At 40.0% G+C, this 27829-nt stretch overlaps 1 protein-coding gene across 6 annotated transcripts in view; it reads right to left on the reverse strand.

Moving 5' to 3' along the window:
• The window catches only part of zmp:0000001200 (dedicator of cytokinesis protein 9), a 75306-nt gene that overhangs the window by 4444 nt on the left and 43033 nt on the right, over positions 1 to 27829 (reverse strand). For 3 of the 6 annotated variants that reach the window (XM_061792793.1, XM_061792788.1, XM_061792792.1), the window contains exons 6-48: positions 26066 to 26161; positions 25409 to 25543; positions 23076 to 23250; positions 22573 to 22625; positions 22025 to 22099; positions 21801 to 21941; positions 21312 to 21524; positions 21114 to 21236; positions 20148 to 20230; positions 19756 to 19878; positions 19565 to 19644; positions 19283 to 19470; positions 19107 to 19172; positions 18935 to 19027; positions 18738 to 18861; positions 18536 to 18654; positions 17860 to 17946; positions 17643 to 17732; positions 16172 to 16287; positions 16023 to 16092; positions 15661 to 15786; positions 15501 to 15572; positions 14972 to 15118; positions 14787 to 14870; positions 14526 to 14637; positions 12610 to 12788; positions 12395 to 12511; positions 11660 to 11771; positions 11421 to 11554; positions 9435 to 9549; positions 9279 to 9345; positions 9144 to 9191; positions 7058 to 7194; positions 5565 to 5680; positions 5269 to 5406; positions 5011 to 5193; positions 4454 to 4567; positions 4163 to 4378; positions 2841 to 2898; positions 2657 to 2763; positions 2269 to 2391; positions 2083 to 2196; positions 983 to 1129 (exon numbers count right to left, since the gene is read on the reverse strand). In XM_061792793.1, the coding sequence (XP_061648777.1) occupies positions 983 to 1129; positions 2083 to 2196; positions 2269 to 2391; positions 2657 to 2763; positions 2841 to 2898; positions 4163 to 4378; positions 4454 to 4567; positions 5011 to 5193; positions 5269 to 5406; positions 5565 to 5680; positions 7058 to 7194; positions 9144 to 9191; positions 9279 to 9345; positions 9435 to 9549; positions 11421 to 11554; positions 11660 to 11771; positions 12395 to 12511; positions 12610 to 12788; positions 14526 to 14637; positions 14787 to 14870; positions 14972 to 15118; positions 15501 to 15572; positions 15661 to 15786; positions 16023 to 16092; positions 16172 to 16287; positions 17643 to 17732; positions 17860 to 17946; positions 18536 to 18654; positions 18738 to 18861; positions 18935 to 19027; positions 19107 to 19172; positions 19283 to 19470; positions 19565 to 19644; positions 19756 to 19878; positions 20148 to 20230; positions 21114 to 21236; positions 21312 to 21524; positions 21801 to 21941; positions 22025 to 22099; positions 22573 to 22625; positions 23076 to 23250; positions 25409 to 25543; positions 26066 to 26161 (5016 nt within the window). The other 3 variants (XM_061792790.1, XM_061792791.1, XM_061792794.1) reach the window with 3 other exon arrangements.

A 27829-nucleotide genomic window follows, 5' to 3' on the forward strand; every position in this document is an offset into this window, starting at 1 on the left:
TTTCTAGTAAACACATTTATCAACCAATCGTTTTTTAGGGCAGCATTTCTCATCTCTCACAACTAGTAAATTCTCCATTCACATTATTCCAATGATTGGCGAGTTCAAGATGTCTTCTAACTCTCACCCCTATACCTGTGAGAATCCAGTTTCCTGGTGACCCTGAACAGAGTTAATGGTACAGTATCTCAAATGAATTGGTGGATGGATGGATAAAATCAAACAAAATGTAATTGATTTTGGTGACATAGTTCTACTGGGCTCTATTATGAACTTTTCACTTATCATTGTGAAAACAAGAACACAAGTACTATACTTGAAAGTTATATTAGACCACCAAATACCACCTCAAGAAAATACTTGGCTCTCCAAGTATCACCACAACGACCAACATTTAAATACAGTAGTGTAGTAGGCCTAAGTCCTCATAAAAAACGAGACAGGTTTTCTTCCAAGTATATTTAATTTTATTGTAAGGCACTGTGATATTATGCAGTTTGAACATAACACTGCGCTGACATTTAAAAATGAGATAATGGTTAATATGTATTCACATAAAGGCTAAATAAAACATGCACCTAACTAAATGTTTAAAAACAAACATACCTAAAGATGAAATGCAAGTTTTGAACTTAAAAAATAAATACAACTGAACGGTTTCTTTTGTGTACTACTCCAAGGAGTATGTGCACCACTAGTGATACTTCTGCAACACTTTGACAATCGCTGTAGTTATAGTACAAAATATCGTCATATTTTTAGTGAAAAGGTAACTAATGTAAATTTAATCTAATTTCAATTTAATTCAGTTCATTGGAACTTCTCAAGCAACCATGAAGCCTCCTCACTAACATAGAACCAGAGACGTTTCGGTTGGGCACCGCGGGGCACGTGACTAACTTGACTGCCTCACATTTAAAAGCTTCTAGGTTTAGTCTCTGGCCTTTCTGTATATAATTTACATGTTCTCTTCTCCATGTACCTTTCCAGAGTCCTGAATCATCTTTACATTCTCTTGGCCAAACTTGTCCGAGTACAACTTCAGGAGCCTCTGAGATATCTCGGACAACGGCGTGAATTTGGGTTCTTTGTAGATATATTCCTTCCCGTCTTCATCCTCAAAGAAGCCCTAAGAAGGTAAAAAAACCACATGCTGGAGATATTATACAAAAAAAATATAAATGAGCCCACAGAACCCAATCAAACCATCTATCAACCCACTACTTAATGTCCAAGCACACCAAACCAAAACAACAATCACTGGTCACAGCATTAGGTACACCTGCACAATCAAATGAAATCCAAATAACATAGTGGCCAGTGAGTGTATGCTCTACTGACAGCAAGAACCAGTGTAAAGAGACAACCCAAAGGACACAGATGGAGTACAGCATGATCTCAATGTCACGCTCGTGGGTCCCATGAGGAACAAAGACATGCTTTGACCCTTTTAAGAAGTAAAATCCTGATATTTAAATGATTTCTGTGGTAATTAAGACGACACTGAATTGGCATGGCATCGACTGAATGAAAGAAGCAAGGAGAGGAACACACCCTATAACCACACTGCAGTCCTATAATGGTGACTATCACACTCATTTACCTCAGCCTCTGAATCAGTAAAGTGATAATGCTATAGCAGTGTGGAGAGGAGTAAAAGTAAAAGCATCATTATACTGTGAGAGTGACAGGTGGAAAAAACACACCCAGAAACTCAGAATTTGTATTACAAATGATATGAAATGTAAAGTCGCCATGCAACGAATGCAGAAGCTGTAAAGATGATTCTAATAGTCGACTGAGGCAGGAAACGGTAAGCGCAATGGAGAGTAGCACCTGCACCACCACAAAGGGGCAGCTCAGAGACACTAGCAAGGTGCAACTGCACAACTTACCGCTGCCTTAAAAGAGAGCAAAAAAGCAGAAAATTGTGTTAGAATGGATTAAAAACTACCACTGCATTAGGTCATACAGGAACATTGAACTTTAAACTGGAAATCTTACAAAAAATAATCAAGACAACCCCACCAAAACAAGTTGGGTAAAACAATTCAAGAATATGGAAATGAGTGTTTAACTCACCTGACCAAAGAAAGCTACTCTGAAGTAGGTGCCCAGTAGCCTTTTGCCTGTGTGCATCACCTCTGTCACTTTACTGTATGCTCGATGCAACGTGTCGTATAGGTGGGCCAGTTTCTGCGCAGAGAATCAGGAATGTTAAGGAAAAAAACAGCTTCAATCTAATTTCCACCCCAGAAAGCTCTGTACCTCAAAGTCCCTCCGCTTCTCATAAATAGGGATGATTAACTTGTAAATGTCCGAGATGAGCTCGTAGCGCTCGGCTTTCCACAGGCCGTCGGCACACTCCTCCAAAAGCTCCATGAGGACGTCCTAATGGAAATATTCATAGTTTGATATGACAGCTCCTTTTGGCATGAACATACTGAATGAGAATGAACAAATGTGCAACTGCATCACCAGAAAAACATCCTCAAAAACAGTCAGAACTGTGACGCAGACATGCTTACCACTCTTTTATTGTGCTTCCAAATGTATAATTCAATTAATTAATTGGGAATGTGAATAAAAGGTATTTCACATTTACATAGTGATATTTTAGGAGCATTTAGAGCAAAGTAAACAGTACAAAACCTACTTCATTGAAGTGGACGTCCTGCATGCCAACATCCTCCATCATGGCGGCCTCTTCGTCAACATTTGGCGTCACAACTTGGAATGCAGAGCATCCTTGTTTGAACATTCCTGCAAAAAAACAGGAGACAGCTCATATCAGTGAAAGTAGCTAAAGTGTGAGAGGTGAGCTTATGAACGGAAAGTACCTTTTCTCCGTAGGTATTCTGCCACCAGCGCTGCCACGTGAATGTAGCACATGGCTGCCTGTAAAAAATGACAACAGCACAGTCAGGTACTTAAGTTGAATTGCACCTAAGTGCAGGTAATGAAGAGAATTACATGATGAGTATTTAAAACAACCACATAACTGCCTTAAAGTTCGCTATCTTAATGCTAACACAAAATGAGAAACGTCAAAGACGGGCTAACAAATAATATTGGCGTTAAAATCCTTTAAGCAATGGATATTTGAAAACAAAAGGTGGAGCAACACAGACAGATAATATAAAAATACTCACAGGCATCTAACAACGACCCTAATTTCTCGTGTATAATGCGCATTTCTTCCCCCCAAAAATTGTCAAAAATCAATAGTGCACATTATACATAGGTATAGGGGCAAATGGAAAAAACCTTCATATTTTATAAATGTATGCCACCATCTAGTGGTTATGAAAAAGCTGTACACTTCCAAAATGCCACCGCCACCTAGTGATTATAAAAAAGGTCCAGCCTACACTTTCCTTCCAATATGACAGGGGTACGTATGACTGCATATATGTACAGTTGTACTCATAAGTTTACATACCCTGGCAGGATTTGTGAAATATTGTTTTTTTATTTTTAAATATGACTGATGACTGAACAACAACCATTATTAATTTCTTTATGGTTATGTTTTGTTGAATGATAATGCTTTTCTGAAATGCTGGAACGTTTAATTTGAATTCCATTAAAATAAAATTAAATATGTTTTACCTGGTCCTTCATGTTTTCTTTCTAGAATTGTACCCATCTTACAAATTCTGCCTGGGTAATCAAACATATGAGCACAACTGTGTGTTTTCTAATTTACTAAATAAAAGTAGGGCTGTGAATTTCAAAATAAGAGCAAATAATAATAAAAAAGGATTACATGTTCAAATAACGTGCTTAACTTCAGAATAATTCTTTGAAAAAACCTAACAAAATACAGATAATACTTCATGTTTTGATCATATGGCTAGACACAAAATCATGCATTGTAAAAATCCATTATACATAGGTAGAAGGGTTTTCCAGAATTTTGAGGTCAACTTTGGGGGTGCGTATTATACATGGGTGCGTATTATACATGATAAATTGCAGTAATATTTCTGAGTAATTGTAACCATCCACATGGCTGTATTATACGGCCCCCAGGTGGCCAAGGAGAATTGATCCTACACGCTTTTGGAGTGTGGGAAGAAACCCACACAAGCACGCCAAACAGGAAGGCTGGAGCTGAGATTATTAAAAAATATATATATTATTCCCCCCCCCAAAAGACCTCTGACAAATCTCCGTTCTTCACGTGGATCCGAGCCATGCTGTCCAGCCAGGTTTTTCTGAGCTCCGGTGTGCTGGTGTAAGACTTAGCCAGGCTGTACTGAAGGTCCACCAGCATCTCAGGGTCTCTCTCGTGCTCCTTCATCTGAGCAGTCGCCATCAACACTGTTCGGATACGCTTGGTCAGGTCCTTCACATCAGACGGGAAAGCTGTGTTCTGTTGAGAAAGAATTTCTTCTTATAGCTACATACATTACTACCCAATGATGTGAGTGTAACTAAAAAACCTGACCTTGATAGTTCTGTCACTGTTGGCACAGTTGTTGATTATGGACAAGGAATGCTGGAAGCGAGTACTTCCAATACCGATGACATCTGCTATCAACTGACTTACAGCAATCACCACCTAAAAATGAAAATGAAAGCCTTACACCATAAAAAAATCACTAGTGTTTCACAACCACACACATGTATATGCAATGATAAAACAATAATTAGAAGCCTGTCTGCTTTCTTCATTAAACAAGTAACAGTAGGAACTCAGACCTGAATTGTGCATATACTGTAAAAGCATTTCATGTTGCAAAACTTTGGATGATTCCCACATGCATGCACTTGTAAAAATGTCTTTGTGAGAGATTGACTGCTATAAGAAAAGTAGTATAACATCAACGATGCTCCATTGACCTCAAAATAATGTATATATTGAATTTCTAATACCAAATCACATAGCTCAAAGCATGGAAGCCAAGTTCATTATTATATATACAGTATTTTTTTGTTGTAAAATCCATCCAGGTTCTGCATTTAAAAATGACATGTTTTATTCTCAGGGGAAGATTATCCCACCTGCAAGTGTGTCCTGACAAAAGACTTGCGTCCTGTGTAGTCAAAGTTGCTCTTCATGAGAAAGTAGAGCAGATGGGCGGCATCACTGCGAATGGAGCTCAGTTTGGAGTTACAACACTTTAAGATCTCGTAGCAGAATGCTGCGCACATGTCAGCACGGCCTTCAAAAAACGTGCTGGGAAACTGAAAAGACAGAAGCGCCGTGAGTTGCAAAGACAGGCTTAGGATATGACGATTATAAGCAGGTATCATCTCCACCTTGTAGATGAACGTCCGCAGTGAAGTGAAGACTTGTTTGAGGGCAGTTTCCGACTGATTGATCCGTAGAAAACAGAGGTGGACTTCAAAAACTTTCTTCATCAGTGGACTGTGGCCGTGGTCAGAGCATAGCTGGGTCTAGATTTAAGAGTGAAGATAGATGGTTTATGTTGAAAAGTGACATGACTTAATATTGAGAGTTGACAGAGTTAACTAGAATTTGGTCCAAACACATAATGCATTGTATTACATAGGAAACTACTGTAAAAGTATTCTATCATGTCATAGTTTATTACCTTGAAACCCATGATAAAGATACTGAGGGTGTCCAGGACGGTGAGGCACACTTCAGTGGCAATGTTGGCCTCCAGCAGAGAGTGATTTAATGCGTCTGCGTCCATGTGACTGTAAGCTAAAGAGAACAGATGGCTGTAGTATGTTCACATTTCATATTCAGTGTAGCAGTACCTACAGTAAATAAAATGTCAAATAAGGTTAAACAAAAGCTGAAAATTTGACATGAAAACAAATTACTACACTTTCCTCCATGGAGGTCACTTCAGCTTTTGCAGTTAAGTAACAAGCTGAAGATGTATAGTCATACTTTTTTGTGCGAGCGGAAATAAAAGCATACATATTTGGCAAGATTGAATGTCAAGGAAATGGAAAAAGCAGATGAGCTTGAACTCAGTGAAATGCTCCAATTCAACCCAATATACAGAGTAGAGCCCGACCGATATGGGCTTCTTGGGGCTGATGCCATACCGATATCGGGGCAAAACAAAAACCAACAACAAAAAAAAACTAAAATAATGAATAAATAAAATAAAATCAGTCAATATATGAAACAATAACATTGGTATACACAGAACATATACTGTATATGAACACAAATTCTTGTAATACCCCTAATATGATTCAAGACAAAGAGGCAGAGCACTACTAAATTAAAATAAGACATTTTAATTAGTAGCACTGTCAACATAAGGACCGTAAACTGTAAAGATGTATACCAACTTACTTATTTGATAATGTTGGACAAAGAAATTAACAGTTGCATTATTTTTTGCTTACCTCACAAAGACAATTTACACATTCTTAAAACGCTGCATAGTAGTCTAAGATAACAGTGGACATTAACAGTTTCATATATCTTTTAGTTCAACGATGCAACTTCCGCAACGTTAAAATGCTGTAATATGCTATATAAAACTTTCATGAAATAAATTATGATGCTCTCCTTGATACAGCTGATGTGCCCGAGCGAGTGTGAGTTGGGAAGAAGTTTGCTACACTCTGCTGGTCTGTGTGTTTGTGTTTAAGGGCAAGAGGCCAGGCACTTGGGCAGAGTGCGGCACAGGTAAACAGCATCAGCGGAACAGAATCTCCGGAGAGCAAAAAACTTAAAACATCAGTTACAAATTAACTGATGTTGCTTTGTCAATGATACGTTATAATCAGCCCGATTAATTGGTCGGGCTCCTGTACAGAGGGAGTGAATGTTTGGAAACTTCCTGCCATTCCCATACGTTCTTACCATGCTCTACAGATATTCCAAGAATACTTGAAATCTTTTTTACACTGCAAGCACAAAGAAACCTTTGTAAGAGACTTGTCACAAATCTTAAAGGCAGAAAAAGCTAACTCAGACTTAAAAAAGCCATTTTCTTCGTGATGGCAAACTGGTTTGTGAATTAGTTTATGATGGTGATGATGTAGAAAGCATGAGAAGGCAGAGCTTTTAATTTCTGGTTTTAAGATGTTGACAAGTACAGGACGGAGCACTTACTGTGGTTAAAAGTGTATGAGTTATCCAGGCTGCTGAGCTGCTGTAAGCGGGCATGCATCATTCCCGCCCTGTTACGGGACACAGGCAGAGTCTGAGACTTCCGCTCATGTGCTACATGTCCTGCCCCGTCCTGGTTCCTAATGAGGAAACAGGACAGCGATTGATGAGTCTACCAGACTTTACAGCAGAGCAGAATTAGCAGAGCAGGTTAGGATAACTTTTGAATAGCACTCAGAAGTCAGTGGAGCATACAGAATTCATTATATATTTTTTTTCCAGTAATACATTCACAAATGAGGCGCGGTGACTATAGACAGCTGTGGTCAGAAGTTAACGGATATGAACTTGATGGCAATAGTGGGTTTTATGCACCTGACTTTGTGCACTGGGACACGGATATGCTGGAAGAGAAAATTACCTTGCCTAAATTTAAGCATAAGCACATCCAGAATGTCTTAAAATTCAGTGAGAACTAAGACCAACTCCTGATTAATTCCATCATTATGAATTTTAATCCATATAGTGTTTGTTGTACATTCTGACCCACCAAAATATTGCCATGACATTCATATTCATGGGGGTATAAAAAGTTCTGAGGACAACAAGTGTAGAGCTGCACTGTTGCAACTGTTATACAATGACTGTAGTTAGTCATTCATGTAGTTGTCATGCAAAAACCAATCATCTTATCAAGAAGTATTAAACCGCTTCACTCTAAGACACCCATGCATGTCGTAATGACAGTCATCACAGCACTGCAACCTCACCAAAAAAAGATAGAAGGAGCGTGCATTAGTAGTCTATTCCACACAGATAGCTTACCCAAGCAGGAGAGGGCAGGAGCCAGGTTTTAATTCACAGGGTTAAACTTGCCAGCATTAATGTGAGTAGAGAAACAGTGGTGAGGAGTTAGAGAGAGAGAGAGAGAAAAAGAACACCCAAAGGACCCTGGGAGTTGAGGCCTGAGCCAAGTTGTTTGGCTCCATTTTGAGTAAAGAAATTATTACGGTAATACTGTTATTTAGTAATATTTACATTCACTGTTTACACCCGGAGACCCGAAATGAGCATCAGTACAACATATCTTTAAGATGTCAAATGGAAATGGAGAACTGGTCAACCAGAGGCGGGAGGGGAACTGCCACACCCGCATTTTAGGCTTGCCTTTGATGTCCCCCTTTGCCCCTTTTATAATCATTGCAGAGGGTGGTGCCTATTTGAGCACATCTTGATTATTAGTACCATAATTACATGTAGCAACCCATCAAAGAGTAACATGAACAAGTGAGCATGGTTGCTGTCTTTGTTGGAAGTGCCCACTGAGCACCGTGCCCTCCCACTCCACACAAGTTTCACCCGGCTCTGTGGTCAACTGTGTCTTTAATTTGCTTTCACAAATTGGAAGTCAAATCATTTCTCACATTTCTACTCATTGGACACATTATTACATCTGCACAATCAAAAATATTATTCGAAACCCCACTCAGTGTAAATCAGTGTGCTTCTACACCAATGCAAATTATGATCATAAACATTAATACATTATAAATCACCCAATAATAAGGCAAGAAGAGAGAACTGTTAATGGATTTAATTTACTAGTAATGTTTAAAGTGGCGGCACGGTGGACGACTGGTTAGAGCGTCTGCCTCACACATTGAACCCCGGAGGGTTCAATCCCCGACCCCGCCTGTGTGGAGTTTGCATCTTCTCCCCGTGCCTGCGTGGGTTTTCTCCGGGCACTCCGGTTTCCTCCCACACCCCAAAAACATGCATGGTAGGTTAATTGAAGACTAAATTTCCTGTAGGTGTGAATGTGAGTCCGAATGGTTGTTTGTTTATATTTGCCCTGCAATTGGCTGGCAACCAGTTCAGGGTGTACCCCGCCTCCTGCCCGATGATGGCTAGGATAGGCTCCAGCACTCCCGCGACCCTTGTGAGGATAAGCGGCTCAGAAAATGGATGGATGTTTAAAGTTAGATAAACATGGCCTTTGAGTCAACCAAATGTGTGAAATTCTTCAAACAAGTTAGTACAAAGAAATCTTCTAAAAGACACAATTTTTGCATCACGATCTAAACATTACCTTGCGATGTATCGCTTTCCCATGTATCTGAATTGATGGAGACACACCCTGAAGGGGGAAAAAAGGAAAATCAGACCATAAAAATAAAACAAACATTAACGCTCAAGTCAAAATGAGGATGTTGAGACGTCTTACTCGACAAGTGTGAAGAAGTCCATCAGCTCAGCAGATGTAGCTTTGTTCCAGTATGTGAACAAAGCATCTAGAGGGTGGCATAGTTACATTCCGTAAGTTGTATTTAGTCTAGTTTGGAAGTTAACAGGTGAAGGGGCAAAAACAATGACATGTTACCCTCAGACATGCTTTTGAGCACATGTAGGAAGCACATGAGGAAGCACTTGATCTCCGCCTGCTCTAATTTATCGCATCGGAGAAGGGAGCTGCCCAATGACGAGGCAGCCTGGCTCTGTGACAGACAAACATAACAACACTACTTTTTTTAAGAGGATTGTTTGCAGTCAGGTCAAAGATGAGATTTTTCTGTGGCACTGATACAACAAAGCACTCGGTTGCTGTAGGCTGTAACAGATGATGCACATGATCGGTGCCGATACTGTATTTGTAAAAATGCTCCGACATTTCAACACCAGGTACGAGCCTGTTATGTGCTATGCTATTCTGTCCGCTTGAAAAAGAGTCAATGTTAATATTCATACAATATGTAATTATCTATATTTTGTGTAATTACCTTTATTTTATGTTAGTTTTGACGTAAACCTCCAGTGGGAGTGTTGAATAAAACTGCTTGAAGCAAGCACACATTGACTTCTTTTTCATCTTGCTAACATCCGCTAGCTTAATGCTAACACACAATATAAAACGTTGTAGATGGGCTAATGAATAGCATCGATTTTGCAGTATAAACCCATAAATAACAAATATTCAAACACAAAGTATGCAGCAACATATACAGAAAGACAACATAATACTCACAGGGACATCTGTTCTGTGAAAAAGGAGTTATATTCCGGCAGTTTTGCCGAGACGTTCTTTGTTGTGAGTTTTCATCAAATTGACGTGTTATCGGGAGGCACCACACTGCCTCCTTGGATGCCAAGTTGCACACAACAGAAGCAGCACATACACAATGCTGTGAAAAAGTATTGGCCACTCCTCAAATTCTGATATTTTTTTCATAGTTTTCCCATTTTAATGTTTAAAATCATCAAACAAATGTAAATATCAGACAAATATTTCCCAAGTGAACTTAAAATGCTGTTTATTATTGGTGACTTCATTTATTAAGGAAAAAAAAAAAACCTATTCAAGGTTACCTGGCCCTACGTGAAAAGTAATGGCCCCCTAAACCTCATAACTGGTTGGGCCATCCTCAGCAGCAACAACTGAAATCAAGTGTTTTCTATAACTGACAATGAGTCTTTCACATCCCTGTGGAGATATTTTGGCCCACTCTCAGAATTGTTTGAATTCAGCAAAAATTTAAGGTTTTCAAGCATCGACGGCCTTTTCAAGGTTATGCCACTGCATTTCAATCGGATTGAAGTCTGGACTTTGACTAGGCCAGTCCAAAAGCTTCATTTAAGCCATTCAGAAGTTGACTTGCTGGTGCGTTTTAGATCGTTATCCTGCTGCAGAACCCAAGTGAGCTTCAGCTAGAGGTCACAAACTGATGGCTGAACATTCTCCTTCAGGATTTTCTGTTAATGAGCAGAATTCATGGTTCAATCACAGCAAGTCATCCAGGTCCTGAAGGAGCTAAGCTTTTTTTAGATCTTTTGTCCGACTTGATTCTGTTTGGAGTGATTTATTGATTGAACAGATCTGGAGGTAATCAGGCTTGTGTGTGATCAGTGAAAAATAACCAAAAATGGTATTAAGAAACAATTAATTCATGATTTAACAAGGGAGCTAATTACTTTTTTACACAGGGCAAGGTAACTTTGAATCGTTTTTTTTTTTCTTCAATAAATAAAATCACCATTTAAAAACAACATTTTAAGTTCACTTGGGTTATATTTGTCCATTTACATTTGTTGGATGATCTTAAACAAAGTGGAGAAACTATGCAAAAATATAAGAATTTGAGAAGGGGGCCAATACTTTTTCACGGCACTGTACCTCCTGGGCAAGTGGACTAAGATTTTTCCGTGTGCAAAAGAAACTCATACTCTGTGAAAAAAAGTGGTATGGGCACATCCTAGATCTAACAGGCATTTGAGACAAAACAAATGCAATCAAAGCAACTTGTGTACCATCAGTGCCTGTGGACAAATTTTAGTGATGTCAGTGATCCTTGTAGAGGTGTGAGAAATGTACCTTGTCTAAAGAGTTGCCCTTTTCCACGTTCCTTTCGGGCAGACTGTTGCCAGAGTCGGTGCTGATGAGGGACCCTCTCGAGTCTGCGTGGCGCACAGAGTTAATGTTGGGTGTAGAGGATGTTTGCGGAGAGGCTGCAAGAAACAGGAGGATTTATTATTGTTAGAGTGCTATTATTATTGTGAAACTTACAGTATTGTGTTTCCCCATTTTTCCTCCCTTAGCTTTTTTCAACTTACCAGTTCCAGAAATTACTCCAAAAACATCTTTGTGCAAGCTCGTGTCCAAAAAAGTGCTTGATCTGGGTGGTGTCATCAAAGCGTTAGTGAGGAGGGAATCTTCTCTTCCATTCTGATAGAAACAAGATGATTTTAATGACCGCAGACCAGCAGGAACAGCATATTAATTTTGCAAGCCATATACCTTCACTAGAGACCTTATTAGGTTTACATGATAAAATAATATGACTCAATACAAGAGCTGCATCAAAATTATTCCCTTTCAAAGATGGTGAATGATAAATCTTATGTTTTGCAGTGGTGTAGACACCTTTGAGTTTGACGTTAACAAAATGTGCTATAAATAATATAAATAATAAATAAATAAATCTTTAAAATATTATGGTCTTTTAAAAGGTTGAAATGGTATCAATGGTAAAGGCAAAGCTGATCATTTGCTCTGATTGGTCAGGTGGGTAGTTAAAAGGGCTGATTGAAGACTGAATTATCCATAGGTATGAATGTGGGTAGGAATGGTTGCATGTCATTTGTGCTCTGTAATTGGGTAGTGACCAGTCAAGGGTGTAACCGTGACCCTAATGAGGATCATCAGTACGGAAAATGAATGGATGGATTTTTATTTTTTTTAGGATTTCATAAACAAGCACATCACAGCTAATACTGTAGATTTGCATAATGGTTTTGTTGATGAAGTTACATGTAAATCCGGAATATGCCAGTGGGTGTCGCCCTTACATTGTTACAGTGGTTGATGGGGAAGGGGGTAACTTCCTTCACATTCAGCCTGTTGACATTCTCTTGCAGCAAACCAAACAGAGGCAAGTAGAGGGTCGCCAACCTCGCCTGCTGACTCTGGCAAACACATGAATCACTCAGCAGCAGTCTCCAAAAGCAATCTGACACAGAGGCCATTCAGTGAACAAGCCCTAAGGCAAGACGACGGCACTTACTTTTGAGGTGTAGCGGTCGTCGAACGTGTGCTTTATCATCAGGTTCTTCAGCACCTGGATTGCTATCTGTCGAATCTCCCTAAACTCCTGCAGGGCTGCGTTGACCTCCCGGAGAAGCAACCCAACCAGGAAGTGGTTCTTACAAAAGTCATCTGTCAGCGAGTAATCCAGTTGGAGGTCTGAGGGGAGGAAGTGCAGGCAGAAGAGATTAGGGCACGGGAAACAACACTAAGCAATCAGTGGAAATAGAATGATTCAAATCTCATTTGGATCTGACACAATTAAATCAGAAACAAACATCTTGGAAGATATGCAGACTGCAACCAGAAAATGAAACCTTATATGAACACCTAGTATGTTCTTTGTCCTCAATAGTAAGACAATTCAGCACAACAGTAGAGTGTGTCTTACTAGTAATTTTTTCCAATTACTAGTCCCACTTTTGGCCTACTAGTACAACCTCACGATGGATATTTAGAATATTGAATAAATGCTCACACGGCTTTCAGGGCATACAGTAGTGGGGGTGTGGGATAACGTTATTACAAAGAAAATTCTACTAGTGTGTTCTACTAGAGTGCTGAATTGTCTTACTAGTGAGGACAAAGACCAAACTAAGCTGAATATCAATATTGAAGAAATGCCCAAACGGACATATACCTACACAAAGTAAGGAATCCAACTGTCATAATTAAAGTTATTTCTAATATTTAGTTTTGCTTGGCTTGTGTAGCCAAGCAAAACAAAATAACCAAAATACTAGTATGCAATTCATAATAAAGAATATTGTTATTATAAATCTATACTTAATTGCTAATGTCACTCAAAATTAACCATTACCAACACTAAATGGGTAGCTCTTGTGTTCAATTCACATTTGATTGTGCAGGTGTACCTAATGTTGTGGCCTGTGTCATTCTTTTCCAGCTAATATACCTTTTTAATAATAATAATTTTAATGGGCGGCACGGTGAACGACTGGTTAGAGTGTCTGCTTAGAGCGTCTGCCTCACAGTGCTGAGGACCGGGGTTCAATCCCCGGCCCCGTCTGTGTGGAGTTTGCATGTTCTCCCCGTACCTGCGTGGGTTTTCTCGGGGCACTCCGGTTTCCTCCCACATCCCAAAAACATGCATGGTAGGTTAATTGACAACTCTAAATTGCCCGTAGGTGTGAATTTGAGTGTGAATGGTTGTTTGTTTATATGTGCCCTGCGATTGGCTGGCAACCAGTTCAGGGTGTACCCCGCCTCCTGCCCGATGATAGCTGGGATAGGCTCCAGCACTCCCGCGACCCTTGTGAGGATAAGCGGCTCAGAAAATGGATGGATGGATGGATAATTTTAATGAAAAAACATTGCTGAGATTTATGTTTTTGTTGTGAGCTGCTTTTTAATTAACAGTGATGATTGCGTACAAACAGGTGTGTGATTGAGAAGGGGAATCTGGTTATAGCATCAGCAACAATTAAAAGCATTGTAAATTGATTCAAATGTTTATATAGCTCTTCAAATATTGCATTTGCATACAGGTTAACATTTAAAGTAGTGTTTGATTTTCTAGGAATGGCTCATTGTAGATTTTTGTTACATTCAACAAGGACTTGCTTCATTCAGTCATTCACTATTCAACTATACTAGATTGAATTCAGATTTTCAAAGGGATTTCGCTACATTCTGGGCTCAAGACAGAATAATCTGATTTAAATGTCCTGGCATGCAAGCAACAAACCTTTCACCTACCTACTGGAGCATTGTATGACTCCACTGTATCGTAAAAAGATTATAAAGATACATGACAAAAGAAATGAGGAAAAACAGGAAGGCAAAGTCAGAAAATGCAACAACAAAAAAGATTCAATTGGCTTCACACAGGAAATTCATGAAGTCCAATTTCAACATTGATCATAACTCACTTACCTTGAAATCTCAGTATTCTCCCCTTTCCAAAAGGCATGGGGAGGTTTAAGGGAACATAGTGCTCGTGGTTGCACACAACACGCAGGAACTCAAACTTGAACTCAAACAGCGTCTATGTTTGAACAACAGTAAACAAAACATGTAAGATAACTGTGAAAACCATGTGCAAGTAAGTGCATTCTCAATTATCCTGCCATAAAAACAAAAGCATTCTAAATAGGAATTACTCACATGTTAATTAATAATAATACAACAACATACCTTTGGATCTCCAGGCATAAAGCAGTTGATGTAGTTGTTGATTTGTTTAAATACAAAACCCCTGTCCATCAGGTTGAAACAGCGCTACAGGAAGTGATTTTGTCAATATTTACAAATGAGATGTAAAAATTGTGAGGAAAAATGTGTGGAACTCAAGTTAAAACGGTATGCGCTGGTCAGCACACCTTGATGAAGACAGCCAGGCTGTGGTTGGCGTTCCTGGCTGCATCTAGATTGTCTTTGTATTTCTGGGTTATGTGAGGCATCATCATGTTGACCACAGTCTCAACAGTGTGATGGAAGGATGCTGAGAATCTCTGATTCCGGGACAGCTGATGGGCACAACCAGAATGTTGCTGAGTGAGACTCGTACTGTTGTACACATCCATTTTCCTCATTGAAATACCATTAACCCCCCAAAAAACAGCAACATTATTTTTTAATGCAGAAAAATACCACTGATTATGTCAGTGGAAAACAAAACACATGGATGTGGTTGCTTTATGGGGTATGAACAACAGCAGCAAATTCAACTAAACATTGAGTAAGTGTTGAATAGATTTGCTGTTACTTTGACTGTGGTGCTGTGGCTATCCACAAGACTTGACATGTTGCTAGACTAAAAGCCAAGGGGATGAGCCGTCATGAAGGAGACGTAAGCACACACCTCTAAGTCAACTGCAACTTGTGTCCCATCCTTGCAGGCAAACTTACCTTCAATTTACAACTCTCAATCAAATACTGAGCCATGGACTTGATTAAGGCTTCAAAGAAATACCAGGAGTACTGCAGGAAAGAGAAACAAGAAAGATGAAAACATAATTATAGACTGTGCAGCCACACAAATCTCTTTTTAAAAGTGCCACTATATCACCTTGAGGAGCTTGTTACAAGTGAGGAAGTCAGTGGAAGGCTTCAGGATGGCGGTCATGGCTTTAGCCAGCTCTTCGTGCACGGTTTGGGTGGTGGACGCTGTGTATGGCTCAGTCTTGAAAACAAACTGGAAAAACACAAACAATGATAACAATGAAGAAGAAGTCTCCACAGGAAACACATGAGATAGATAGCTAGATCGATAGATACATCTATCAATAGACATTTACTGAGAGATATAGGTGGAGAGAGGTAGATAGGTATAGTGCTAAAGAGCTAGATAGATAGATAGCAATAGGTAGATAAAAAGATATGACGGTGTGAGGGAAACTAAACCAATAAGCAATGTTATTTCTTTTTAACCTTCACATATGATCTCAGGTAGTGCTCCAATCCCTCCTCATGACACTGGGCTACAATGTGGATCATGACTCTATAAAAGCATCAAGAAAAGGTGTGAAGGTCTGATCAAGGGGTTTTCTGTCCACAAGGTGTATGCCGAAGATACTCGCCTTGTGACGTTGACCGCCACGTCTTCTTGGCTGGCACTGGTCAGCACTCTAAACAGCTGATTCAGTGTAGTGGGCAAGAACTTGATCATCACGTGACTCTCCATGGCGTGCAGACTCTAATAGGACAGCAGCACAGAGGCATGTTGGAGAAGTATCATTACAGCAACCATCCGTCTATTATCTATACTGATGATCCTCTGGAGGCGTCAGGAGGAGTGGTGCGACTCTGATCAACAATTTAGGGTTTTAGCTCAGTCAACTGCTATGTTTTTGGTCTCTATATAGAATGTGAACATGCACAAAAAAGACCACCATGTTATTAACATGAAGTGGGGAGGGGGGTCAGTGAACTGATTAGCATATGAATATGATAAAGCGATATGAATATGATAATTGTCTTCAAAGGGCTGGCAATTAAGTGACCATAATATTAGGTACACCTGCAAAATGTAATTAGACCTAATGGACCACAAACCGTTCTCTTACAAAGATAAAAAGGCTTCATTTTCTACCATTTTGTTCTTAATTTTTCTTTGGGTACTCCAGCTGGGAGTGTGAATAGTTGTTTGTCTATACTGTATGTGAACCTGATCCAGTGTGCACCCTGCCACTTGCCCAAAGTCAGCTTAGTTAGGCTTTAGCTCACCAGTGAACCTAACGAGAATAAGCCCTATAGAAAATGAATGAATGGCTGAGTAGTTTGTAGTGGTGTAGAAATGCAGTGTGTCATTCAAATTACATGAGGTGTTGCTAATATTTTGCCTGTCTCATCTCACACATGTCTTGTCTTGGAGCTGATTAGTGTACTTAATGTTGTTGCCAGTGGAGGGAATCATGACCAGTTCAAAATAGCAGTCAGTGTTCACACAAAACCGTTGGGCTTCTTCTAGAAAGCAAAAAAAAAAGTCAGGAAAAGCCTACTAGAACAGCTTTAATTTATTTCGGGTTAATCAAAGGCATATTAACATGAGTTTGAATGTTGTTGGTTAATTCTGAACATAGCCACATCTAAGTTATGGGTGTGTACACATGTGCAACCACATTTTCTCAGTTGTTTTTTAACATCCCCCCCAAGAAAGATTTAAAAAAATATTTCTTTGACTTGTACAGGTCATAGAGGTCACAATAATAGCGATATAAGTTTTGAAATGATTTTTCACATTTTCATATAGCTTATCACAAAAACTTTAACATTTAAACAAACGTGTGTAGACTTTTTATAACCACTGCATTTCAAAACGCAGTAGACACTAGGTTAAGAATCATCATGAGTCAAGTGTGTTTTGTCTGTGGTTGCATGATTGAAAGGTGATACAAGGGGGAAAATATGTCATTTAATGCAATTTAGAATTCCAGGAATAGGACGTCATCAAATGGAGACAACTCTGAGCCTGCATACATGTAATGTAATTATAATTACTTCATAACTAACATCCAAACAGAGAACTTTTTTAAATACGTGTATACTAACCTTCAGGTATTTGACTAGTTCACCTCCTTGTGCCTGAGGTGACGATGTTATGCTCTGACAGTGATGAAAGAAATTGTGCAAATGTTGATCCTGAAACACAAAGAAGGCTTGTCAATTCACCGTGAGGTATACTGTAACAAAAGTACAAGTGGTGAAATCAGTACTCAATTCGTATCAGTGGAATCGGTCACATTACTCACAGTAAAAGTAAACCAACCTGAGTGTAAATGGTGGACACGAGGTGAGTCGACACTTTAAATAAAGGTTTGCCTCCATCCACCCATTTCACTTCTGGACCCGAATGCTAAAAGTACAAAAAGAGATATTAACAATTACCTCATGTCATTTTATATACTCAAATGGGGTAAAAAACCAGCAAACAAGCTTGGGGAAAACATGCAGCTGAGATTTAAACCCCAGAACTGTCAGGCAATGAGTTAACTACTGCAAAAACCAACCACAATAATACGCATTAATATAAATGCAATATGTCATTTTTGAATAAATAATAAATATCAATTATTTCTCACTTGGTATTAGTACTACTATAATATAGCTACAGTGGCCAGGGCAAGACGCTCCTTCCTTGATGATCACATCGTGTTGTTTCTGGTTCAATAAAAAAATAATACGGTACAGTAATGTAGAATAAGTGAAGCTTCAAAACATGTATTTATTGTTTATACACCAGGGGTCAAAGTTTTTCCGTTGTGTGAAGGTCAAATACCAGGTGTGCGGGTGTGAGTCGCCAACTAATTTCTTCACGGATGTCCAGTTTAGTCGCAATCCGCAATGTCGTACATTTGGAGGCGGGCCTAAGGCGCAGGTCATGTAGTTTCTTTCGATTCTGCAGGTACGTGTAACTGTGAAAGACCTGAACACTGAGCAGTTACCTTACTTGCACCTTCCTGGCAGCTGAGATATCCAGCGGGCAGATTGGCCGCCACAGGGATGTGACACTCGTTCATGATCACACGGCCGTCTTTCAGTAGCGGAAGCCAGGCGTAACCCACTGAGAGCGGATGCGGAATGTAAAGAATGCAGCAATTTCACTGGGAACTTTGAATAGGCGAGGATTTTACGGGATTTGGCTACCTTGCGTCTCAACCTGCTCTCTCTTTTTAGTGCTGGCTTTGCTGTTGCTCTCACAGCTGACATGGTAGAGAGTGAAGAGCAGATGATGTTTCTCATGGAGTTGGGTTGGAAGCTCAATCTTAAACTGGGAGAGAAAAATTCACGCAAACATTCTGGCATGGACCGAATTTATGTATTTGTATTTACGTACTAATTACCTCATCGTAGAACTCGGGGTTCTGCTGATGATGTAATACTGCAGCAAAGGCATTTTTACTAAACAGAGGTCCTCCAGGCCGCCCATAGATGCACTGTGGAATGATAGCAATGTCTGGTTTAAGCTTATGTTGGTTGTGAATGTCCTTTGTTTTTTCACCGAGATCCATTTACCTTAAGTGGTAAAGCATCTTCATTATCTGAGTCCATGAACTCAATGCAGACAGCCAGGTTTCTAGCCTTTTGTTAGACACAATAAGTCACAAGGTTTACTACTAAGAATGTTGGAGTTAAGGGTATTTTAGAGGGTTAAACATTTTTTTTGCCCTCAACAAGCACTCTTGTGATACCTTCGCAAAAGACTTCTGGCCGTCGTACTTCAAGAATTTGGGGTAGACGTAGAGGTGATTATTGTAGATGGTGAAAGGTTGGGAACATTTGGCTATGTATGGCACAAACTCCTCCACCTCAAAGAAGATGGGGCTCTTCTCGCTCACATTAAACTGCTTCACAGGAATGTAGGATGAGGTAACACAATCTACAGAAGCAGCATGGACGGAAAGCACAGAAACAATCAGCAGGAAACATGAGCCACATCTGATTTGACCAAGAAGTGACATTCGAGTGCTTACTGGTCAAGTCGGGGGCAACATTGTCGATGTTAATGTCAAGGTTTCCGAGGATTACAGGAAGCTTGGCCATCTTCTCTGGCCTGAAATGAAACAAAGTTACACATCTGCTAATTGATTGATGCATTTAACGACGACTGGCAGTGTTCCAACTGATGTTTAAAACAACAAATGTAAAATAGTTTAATACAAACTTTCGGAAGTCAGCCAGCAGTTTGAGCATGTCCTCATTGGACAGCTTGTTGTTGTCCTGTCTGTACAAAGGTGAGAAGCGAGCACTTTTGTCAAGAGTCCCAGAAGCATCTTTGAACAACGGCCTGTAACAAAGACAATTTAAAGTCAGCACTGACAGTTGACTATCAATCCCATTGTATCCACAGGTTCCCTTGGTGGGATACAATTACAAAAATGTGTTTTTCCCAAATATTTGTCGATACAGTGCATGTGAAGCCATTCATATTTTAATGGATGGGACTCTGTAACTGGGGGTGCGTGTACTATAATACTGAATACATTATCCATAATGTGTTCATATAATTTAAGGTTACAGTTTATACAGTTGCAAGTCAACTGAAAAAGAAATTACCTTGCTGACCAAGCAAAAGGCATCCTGTACTGGCCCAAGCGGTTACATGCCAGCTTGGCATTTTTCAGGACTTTCTGAGCCACCTGTGGGGGTTAAACAAGAACACAGTGATTGTTAAAACACATTCTGCATAGAAAGTGCGAAAAGACATTGAAAAGTGAATTCAGAGATATGCTTCTAAATACATTACACACAATACATGTTTGAAGATAGTTGCTGAAAATATGCAAAGACTGAGAGCTATTTAGTACTCAATTGTGGAAATTTTGTGTTTTTGCCTCAGCGACCAACAAAGCTGTGTTCCGCTTGGCCAGCCAGTACCAATCAGCTGCCTCTGGAATCCCACAGCCCAAAAAGGCCAAGGACTCCTTCTTCACCTTGACGGCATTCCTTACTGCTGGTGTCCACCAACGGGTTCGGGGATTGCCGCCACGACAACCTTAAGGCCACAGCTCCAGTTAGCTGCCTCAACAATGGAGGCACGGAACATGGTCCACTCGGACTCAATGTCCCCCATCTCCCCCGGGAGGTGGGCAAAGTTCTGTCGGAGGTGGGAATTGAAGCTCCTTCTGACAGGGAACTGTGTTCTTTACTCACATTACATTTTGTTTTAGCTGTTGAATGTAATGCTTGATTAATTTCCAAATTGCCCACTGGCTCAAATTTTTAAAAAGGGGAATTCAGTTTGAAATTTCTCATTCCTGTTTAAAATTGTAATCAGTCAAAAGATCACTGCAATTCAAACAGTCTGCATATAAGCACTTAATGATACTGAAAAGTCTCTTTATGACAGGTAGTGCAAAGAATTAGTGAAGCCTGTATACAACTATATAATATGGAAACACATTGTTCCATCACCCAAACAGGAGCGACAGTACAGCCAAGGTCAAGGCTGCCCAACACTTAAGTGAAAATGTATGTGTAATTTAGACTAGTTTGATAAGGTCTTGGGCTCTCAGCTCATACCTTGGTGGAGTCAGAATTCTTCATGTAAGGCTCGGCACAGTGATTGATTCCTCCCTGCAGCACCTTCTCAATGCGAGCCACCAGGAAGATATCCGGGTGGGGACATGTTACAGAGAACACTCCCTACCGATTAGAGTTTCAATTAGTCAACTCAAATAGCAACTAAAGATGTTTTCAGACTTTTTTTTTTTTTTTAACCTGTCGAGGATAGCGGATGACTGTGTCTGGCACTCCGTGGATCAATCGTGGACCTTCAGGGATAATTTCTCCTCCTCCATTTATATACTGTCTCTCAAAATTGGGCATCATGCCCCTGACAGATGGGTGGTTGAGGTCCACGTGGAAGTCAGACGAGATCTTCCTTCCATTTTGGATGTCGAACAGTGAAAGGGTCACGTAGAATGGCTCCACCTAAAGACGGAAGTAAAAATCTAGCTGTAATTTTGTGATAAACTACACAAACACATGCTTGTGTCTCACTGGAGAAAAAGCAAAATGAGATCTTGACAGACAGTTTCTAACGAAGGAGACAGTCGAAATTGGTAGCCGGTATAATTTTCTGGTTGCTATGTCAGTAGTCTCTCAGCAGCAAACCAGTAAGCAGAGACCATCCACCTGTCTTACGTATTTAGTCGTGCAGATAATTATATTTCTGGGACTTATGGTCTACTGCGAAAGGAAACTCACGTTTGTTGTTGGTCCCTCCTCATTCTCAGCCACACAGCTTTGCAGATTAAAAGAGAGGTCATTGCAGTTAATGAGCATGCGCTTGCCAAACTTCTCTTCAAACTGCTTGACATCTGGTTCTATTCCTGAGAAATCCAGTTTCTAAAGAGTAGAGCAGAAGCAGCCCAATTTACAAACACTGCATTTGCACTGTTGCATGTATCAAAGTAATTGGACATAATTACCTGTGTATCAGGGTCAAGGGTGAAAAGCTTCAATCTTGTTTCGTTCCTCATCCTTGACTCTATATCTCTTGTGCTCTGAGGGGAAAAAAAGATTGATTTCAAAAGACAAAGTGTCAGCATTTCTAGACAACAGGCTCACCCTCACTGCAGACATTTTCAGTCAGGTGGTTAAATCATTAGTACATTTTTGGGCCACATCTGGAAATTGGATATTTACGTTTTACAGTTTCAGGTGGTGCAAATGGTTATGGTGCAGCAAAAGCCTGAAACTGTAAAGCTGTTTTCCAGCTAAGTTCCCACCAACTACCATTGAAAAATTGACTATTTTATAATCTTCTGGCACTTGGCATCACAGCACAAATGGCAGAGAATTTTACTTTGGCACAATAATGTTAAAGGCCCATGACAAGAGGTCTGCGTTAAATGTAGGATTACACTAAATTCTGAACAAACTCCTGAAGCTAAATTTAAGAAATACTGTTCTCCTTATTAAGATTTTAATCGGGCATATTTCTGTGGTGAGGTGCTTGGGAAAGTAGCTACGGTACCTGAAAACTGTCCATACTGCCAGAAGAACTGTCCAATTTTCCAAGATCATCATCTAGGAAAAAATTCAAGAAATCACTGAAAGTCAGACGTGTGGAAGATATTTTGGCCCACTTTCCTAGAATCCCCCACAAATTCGTTTACTTGTGTGTTAAGAAAACAGTGACATAAAAAGATATACAGTGGGTAGATAAGAAAAGGACGGTGCTGTAATTTGTAGATGGGTGTTTGGGGGGTTAGTTTAAAAAGCTTTGAACATATGACAATAAATCTTTAACTGCTTTAAAAAGTATGGCTAAAACTTTTGTATTTCAAGCATGTCCTTTAAAAGATTCCTTTTGACCTACAACTGAAAATGGTCTCTAGTTTTTTTTTTTTTGTGTAAAACTGGTAGTAGACAGTAAGGTAATACAAAATTCTAATTTTATAGGACATTTATACGACAACACCAGAAGGACAAAAAAAAAGGACCAATATAAATGGATAGACAGATGAGCATGCTGACCATCATGGCTGTCTCCATTCCTCTTGTCCTGCATCGCGATCTCAAAGCTGCTGTGTAAGATCTTGTTGAGCGTGTTGATCCAATCTTCCATCTCCCCTTCACTGTCTGCAGCCAGCAGGTAGGCGCTCTTATCTTGCATCTTCAGCTCAAAAGCAAACCTCCGAACCTTGTTATTCTACAGCATGGCGTGAGATTTGACAAAATCATGAATTTATGTTTTGGGAAGGACAGACGGACAGCTTTGGAGTACAAAAAAAAAGTCAGAGAAAAGATGGAAAAATATTATTTTCTAGCACCTTTTCTAAACAACAGATTTTGTTAATTTATAATGTAATATTAGATATCTAGATGTGACCATGCCCTTTATACTCCATAACTAGAAAACATTTGATTCTAATAGATCATGACCTTATCAAACAGCATCTTGCTTCACTTTAATGCTCACGTCATCATTACTGCCAAGCAACAAAAATCAACAGAAACACTAAGAGTTTTTAAATCAAACGCTCCCTGGACTGAACTAGTCAACTAAGTCTGCACGAAGCATCTATAGCATGTGAGTCACTTTTTGGAAAGAGGGGCGACCCAGATGTAAGCTGTCACAGAAATCAGATGGGCAGGGCGATTTAAGAATAGAATCCATCTACATCTACATTTCCATCTACATCTCAATGTGACACTGGAGGAGGGATGTCACCGTCTCTGCAGGGATTCGGAAACAAAACCGCTGACTGACTGGGCTGCAGTTTGTGAACCGCGCAACGTAAAATAGACAAAAACACAACTAATTGTTATGAGGCTTCCGTGGATTGTTGTGTTTTGGACTGCAGTGCAGTGGTTGTAACGTGTTATGATAACAGAAAAGCAGTGATAGCAGAGGTGAGGGTGGTTGGATATTATCTTCAGGCTTGCTTGCTGAATAAACACAGGGAGGAGTGTTTAGTAGAGAAATAAAAGTGGGGCTTTCATAAACTGACTTAATGATCTGATAGAGCAGCTAGAAGGCTATGACTCCACTTCTCAGCGTTATTAGAACTCTTTCTTCAAACAGTGGATTCAGTTATTGATGTGGTTTAATATAAATATGTATATAAGTGTATTGGCCTGTTAAAAGTGCAGAAGCAGCTTGAGCCTCAGCATGATGTCACTCCAAATGCCATTGCGGCTACATAGTTAAACATGTGCAGGTTCATACTCAGACCACTGCTTGCTGACTGTATATCATATTATCAACGTTACCGCAGCAGTTTCAAAAACACTGGTCGGCCTGTGGTGATTATTGACTATATCGGAGGTAAACATGGTAGAATAATGGGTTTGTGAGGTCAGACGCCGTTGATGTTGGACCTGAGAGAGGGCTTGGCTGATTGATGGAGTTAAGGTCTCAAGTTGTTCTTCACGATGCAGACTCATCCAAGCATGTCTATATCGACCTTGCATTGAGCAGTAGGGCAACGCATATGATTAGAATGAATAATCCCCTTACTGACAGCCATTTTAGAGCATTTTGACTGATCTTTCAAGACTCACAGAATATAGTGTTCTGTGACAATATAAACACCTACCAAAAGGAAGAGAATATTCTCTTCTTTCACCAGGAAAAAAAGTGTCTCTAGCTTTTTTTATTCTTTAGCAATCAGTGGTTTACAAACCTGAATTTCACAGAAAATCTAAGAAACAGACCTTCTTCCACGCTTACCTGTTGAAAAGCATACTAAGGCTCAGGTAACAAATGCACAGCCTGCCACTGTGTGAACTTTTCTGAACTTGAAGGTAAATTCTTACAATCAACAGCATTCATAAACAACAAATTCATTTTAAAAAAGCGCAGCCTCCCCCACTCCTTCCCAGGCCCAACACCTGACCTTCCATCATCATGTGTTCCCCAGTAGACATCGATAGAGCAAATTGGGTCAGAGTGGGCCCAGTTTATCTTCTGAGATGACATACGATAATACACACAGCAAGTCTCCGCCTTCATTCAGATGTGAACATGTGGCAATGATTGTAAGGACGTGAGACTTCACCATTCACCTTGTTTTATCAGCTGACAGGTGGCAGTAAAGTGGAGTAAAAGTTTGTCCAGATTCTACTCAGGTTTCTGCGCACAAATTAACAGCAAAGAGAATTGCGGTGGCAGCACATCAGTGTGCAGCACAATTAGGTTTTGGAGTTATTTCCTGCAAACTGGAGGATACATCAGTAGTGACAATCTTTTACTTCTGGTAAATTGTATTTTAATACGCAGCAGGGTACTGCTTACATCCTGCGCTGCCTCGGTTCAGGGTCACTGTGGTTTGACAGCTCAAAACAGTCTTATAACTCAGGCTTACCTGAACAACGCCCATACAGGAGTCCAAGAAAATGGTTCCTTTGGGCTCTTTGGAGATCTTCTCGTCCTTGTAGAAGTTTAAATTGTAAGAGCCGTCTCCCAACTGTGTCAGATGGAAATATCTTCTCTTGAATGACTAATGTGATAAGAAGAGAGACTTGTGTTTAGCTATGACATTCACTGTGTTCATTGTTATTCAAATAGTGTGCACCTTAGCTATAAAATCCAGTTCACAATCATAAAAAGATAACTGCATCTCTGAGCCAAGTGCTAGCAATGTGTTAGCATTAAGACAGACTGAAAGGCTGAGCTATGTGATTATTTTAAAGATACAAGGCGTAATTGTCTTTTGTTTTTTTGTGTTTAGTTTGATAGTAACCTTCAAATGGGAGTGGCAATAAACAGCTTGAAGCCTTTTCTTTGAACAACTGTTCACTATTTGTCAAAGTGCTGCTTACTGTGAAGTGAGTTGAGTTCACTGCCACCATACTCGTATCTCAAGTCTGTGCTCACAAGTCCAAGTAAAAAAATTGGGCGAACGATGGCTCGTATCGCAAGGCACCACTGTACTTTCCTCATGAGCTAGGCTACTGAGGCCTTTTGGCACCGATCCACTCAACACAAAGCTTTTGAAAATACAGTTTTATCCCCTTCTTACCCTCATGGTAACACTGATAGCACTGTTCATGTTGCCTTTATAGAGCCAACCATGTTTGGTGATCCCATCCTTTTGAGATCCAAGTGAGGCTGTATCCTGCAGGTAACAACAACAGTCAGATAAACATCACATCAACATGACTCACCCTTCAACCCTTCTAAAATGCTGTGTAATAAATACTGAAAGGGAAAAAGTAGAGCCAGGAATGGATCACCTGTTATCTGTTTGAACATAGCCCAAATGAATGGTACTACAGGCAAAATAATGAAGGCTAAACAATAGTATAGTATGAGGACATTATATCACGGATGCTAATAAGCCAGTCTGCCAAAGAACTGCTTCACTGTGCAGAAACCCTGTGATCTCTGGCTTTGAGACGGCACAGAGTCCAATGTGGTGTGGGTCTGACTGTCCAAATAAGCAGGCAGGAGAACATGAAACAAACTTTGCGTGTTAGCCCAAATAAATAGTGAGATCTTGATCGTGATTCAGCTCAGGTTATTTGTACATTTCAGAGGTGGGGCAGTAGGAAACTATGACCTTTGCCAGAAGACATTTCAAAAGTTACATCAGTGATGAAGATCTTTAGGAATACAGTAAACCAACAAGGGAAGGAATGAGGTGGGGGAAGGGAGGACGATTTCCACAGTCAGTCCTGGTTTAGATCATCCTTGCATTGATATTACGCCTCAGTAACTTTAGAAGTGAGAAACTATTTTTCCGACACTTGGAGGTACTTCAAAGCTTGAACGACCTTTCAAGATGCTGACGTTTTGGTCCAACATCTCCTCCTCTTTCTCCCTTTTTTCCCTCAGGCTCATGGCACAGAAAAAAAAGTATTTTAAAATGCTGGCATGATATTTCTAATGGTCCTAATGGAGAAATCCACAAGCCATCTGGAAGAGTTCACGGTCTGATTGTCCTCGTCAGTGTCTAGACAACACCCGAGAGGCAAACAAATCAGTGGGTTCATTTCCTCTGACCTGAATTAGCTCCTAAAAAAAAGGCGGGGAAATGGCAGGAGCTTTCTTTTCACTTGGGGTGTTGACCCCAAGTGAAAAGAAAGGTGGTCTATTTGGGGGGTTTTATGGTTAAGATTTCCACCCATTAATTTTCTATAGAGCAACCTCATTATGGTCCCGGATGAGCTGAAAACCTATCCCAGCTGACTTTGGGAGAGAGGCGGGGTACACCCTGATCTCAGTGGACTGGCTGCTGGCCAACCTTCAATTAACCTAACATACATATTTTTTTGGAAATGTGGGAAGAGGTGGGGCACCCACAGAAAACCCACGCAAGCACGGGGGAATGTGGAAACCCCAGTCAAAAAGGCAGGAACTGAGATTTGAACCCATAACCTTGTAACTGTAATTCAGATGTGCTAATCACTCGGCCCATGGTAGATTTAAATTGCCTAAATGCTGTCATGACTTATTGAGTGTCAGTGACAGATGTTTAGCAGAAAAGGAAAAAGACTAATCAAACAAACAGGTATATGAACGTAGCAAAAGACCATCTGCTTTCCTATTGGATGCGTACTTTCAAGGCACACACTATTACTATAGGTGTGTCATATCATTTGAGCTCCTGCCATTTCCACGCCTTGTTTTTAGTCATGTCTATCCATCCATTTTATATATTTTTTCCTCATTAGTGTAAACTAGAGCCTATCCCTGCTGACTTTGTGCAAGAAGCGGTGTACTGTATACCTTTGACTGGTCACCGGCTGAATATGGAATGGAATTTATATATTTTCAGGAGAAT

Source organism: Phyllopteryx taeniolatus, chromosome 12 (genome assembly GCF_024500385.1).
Source record: "Phyllopteryx taeniolatus isolate TA_2022b chromosome 12, UOR_Ptae_1.2, whole genome shotgun sequence".
NCBI classification, from domain to species: domain Eukaryota; kingdom Metazoa; phylum Chordata; class Actinopteri; order Syngnathiformes; family Syngnathidae; genus Phyllopteryx; species Phyllopteryx taeniolatus.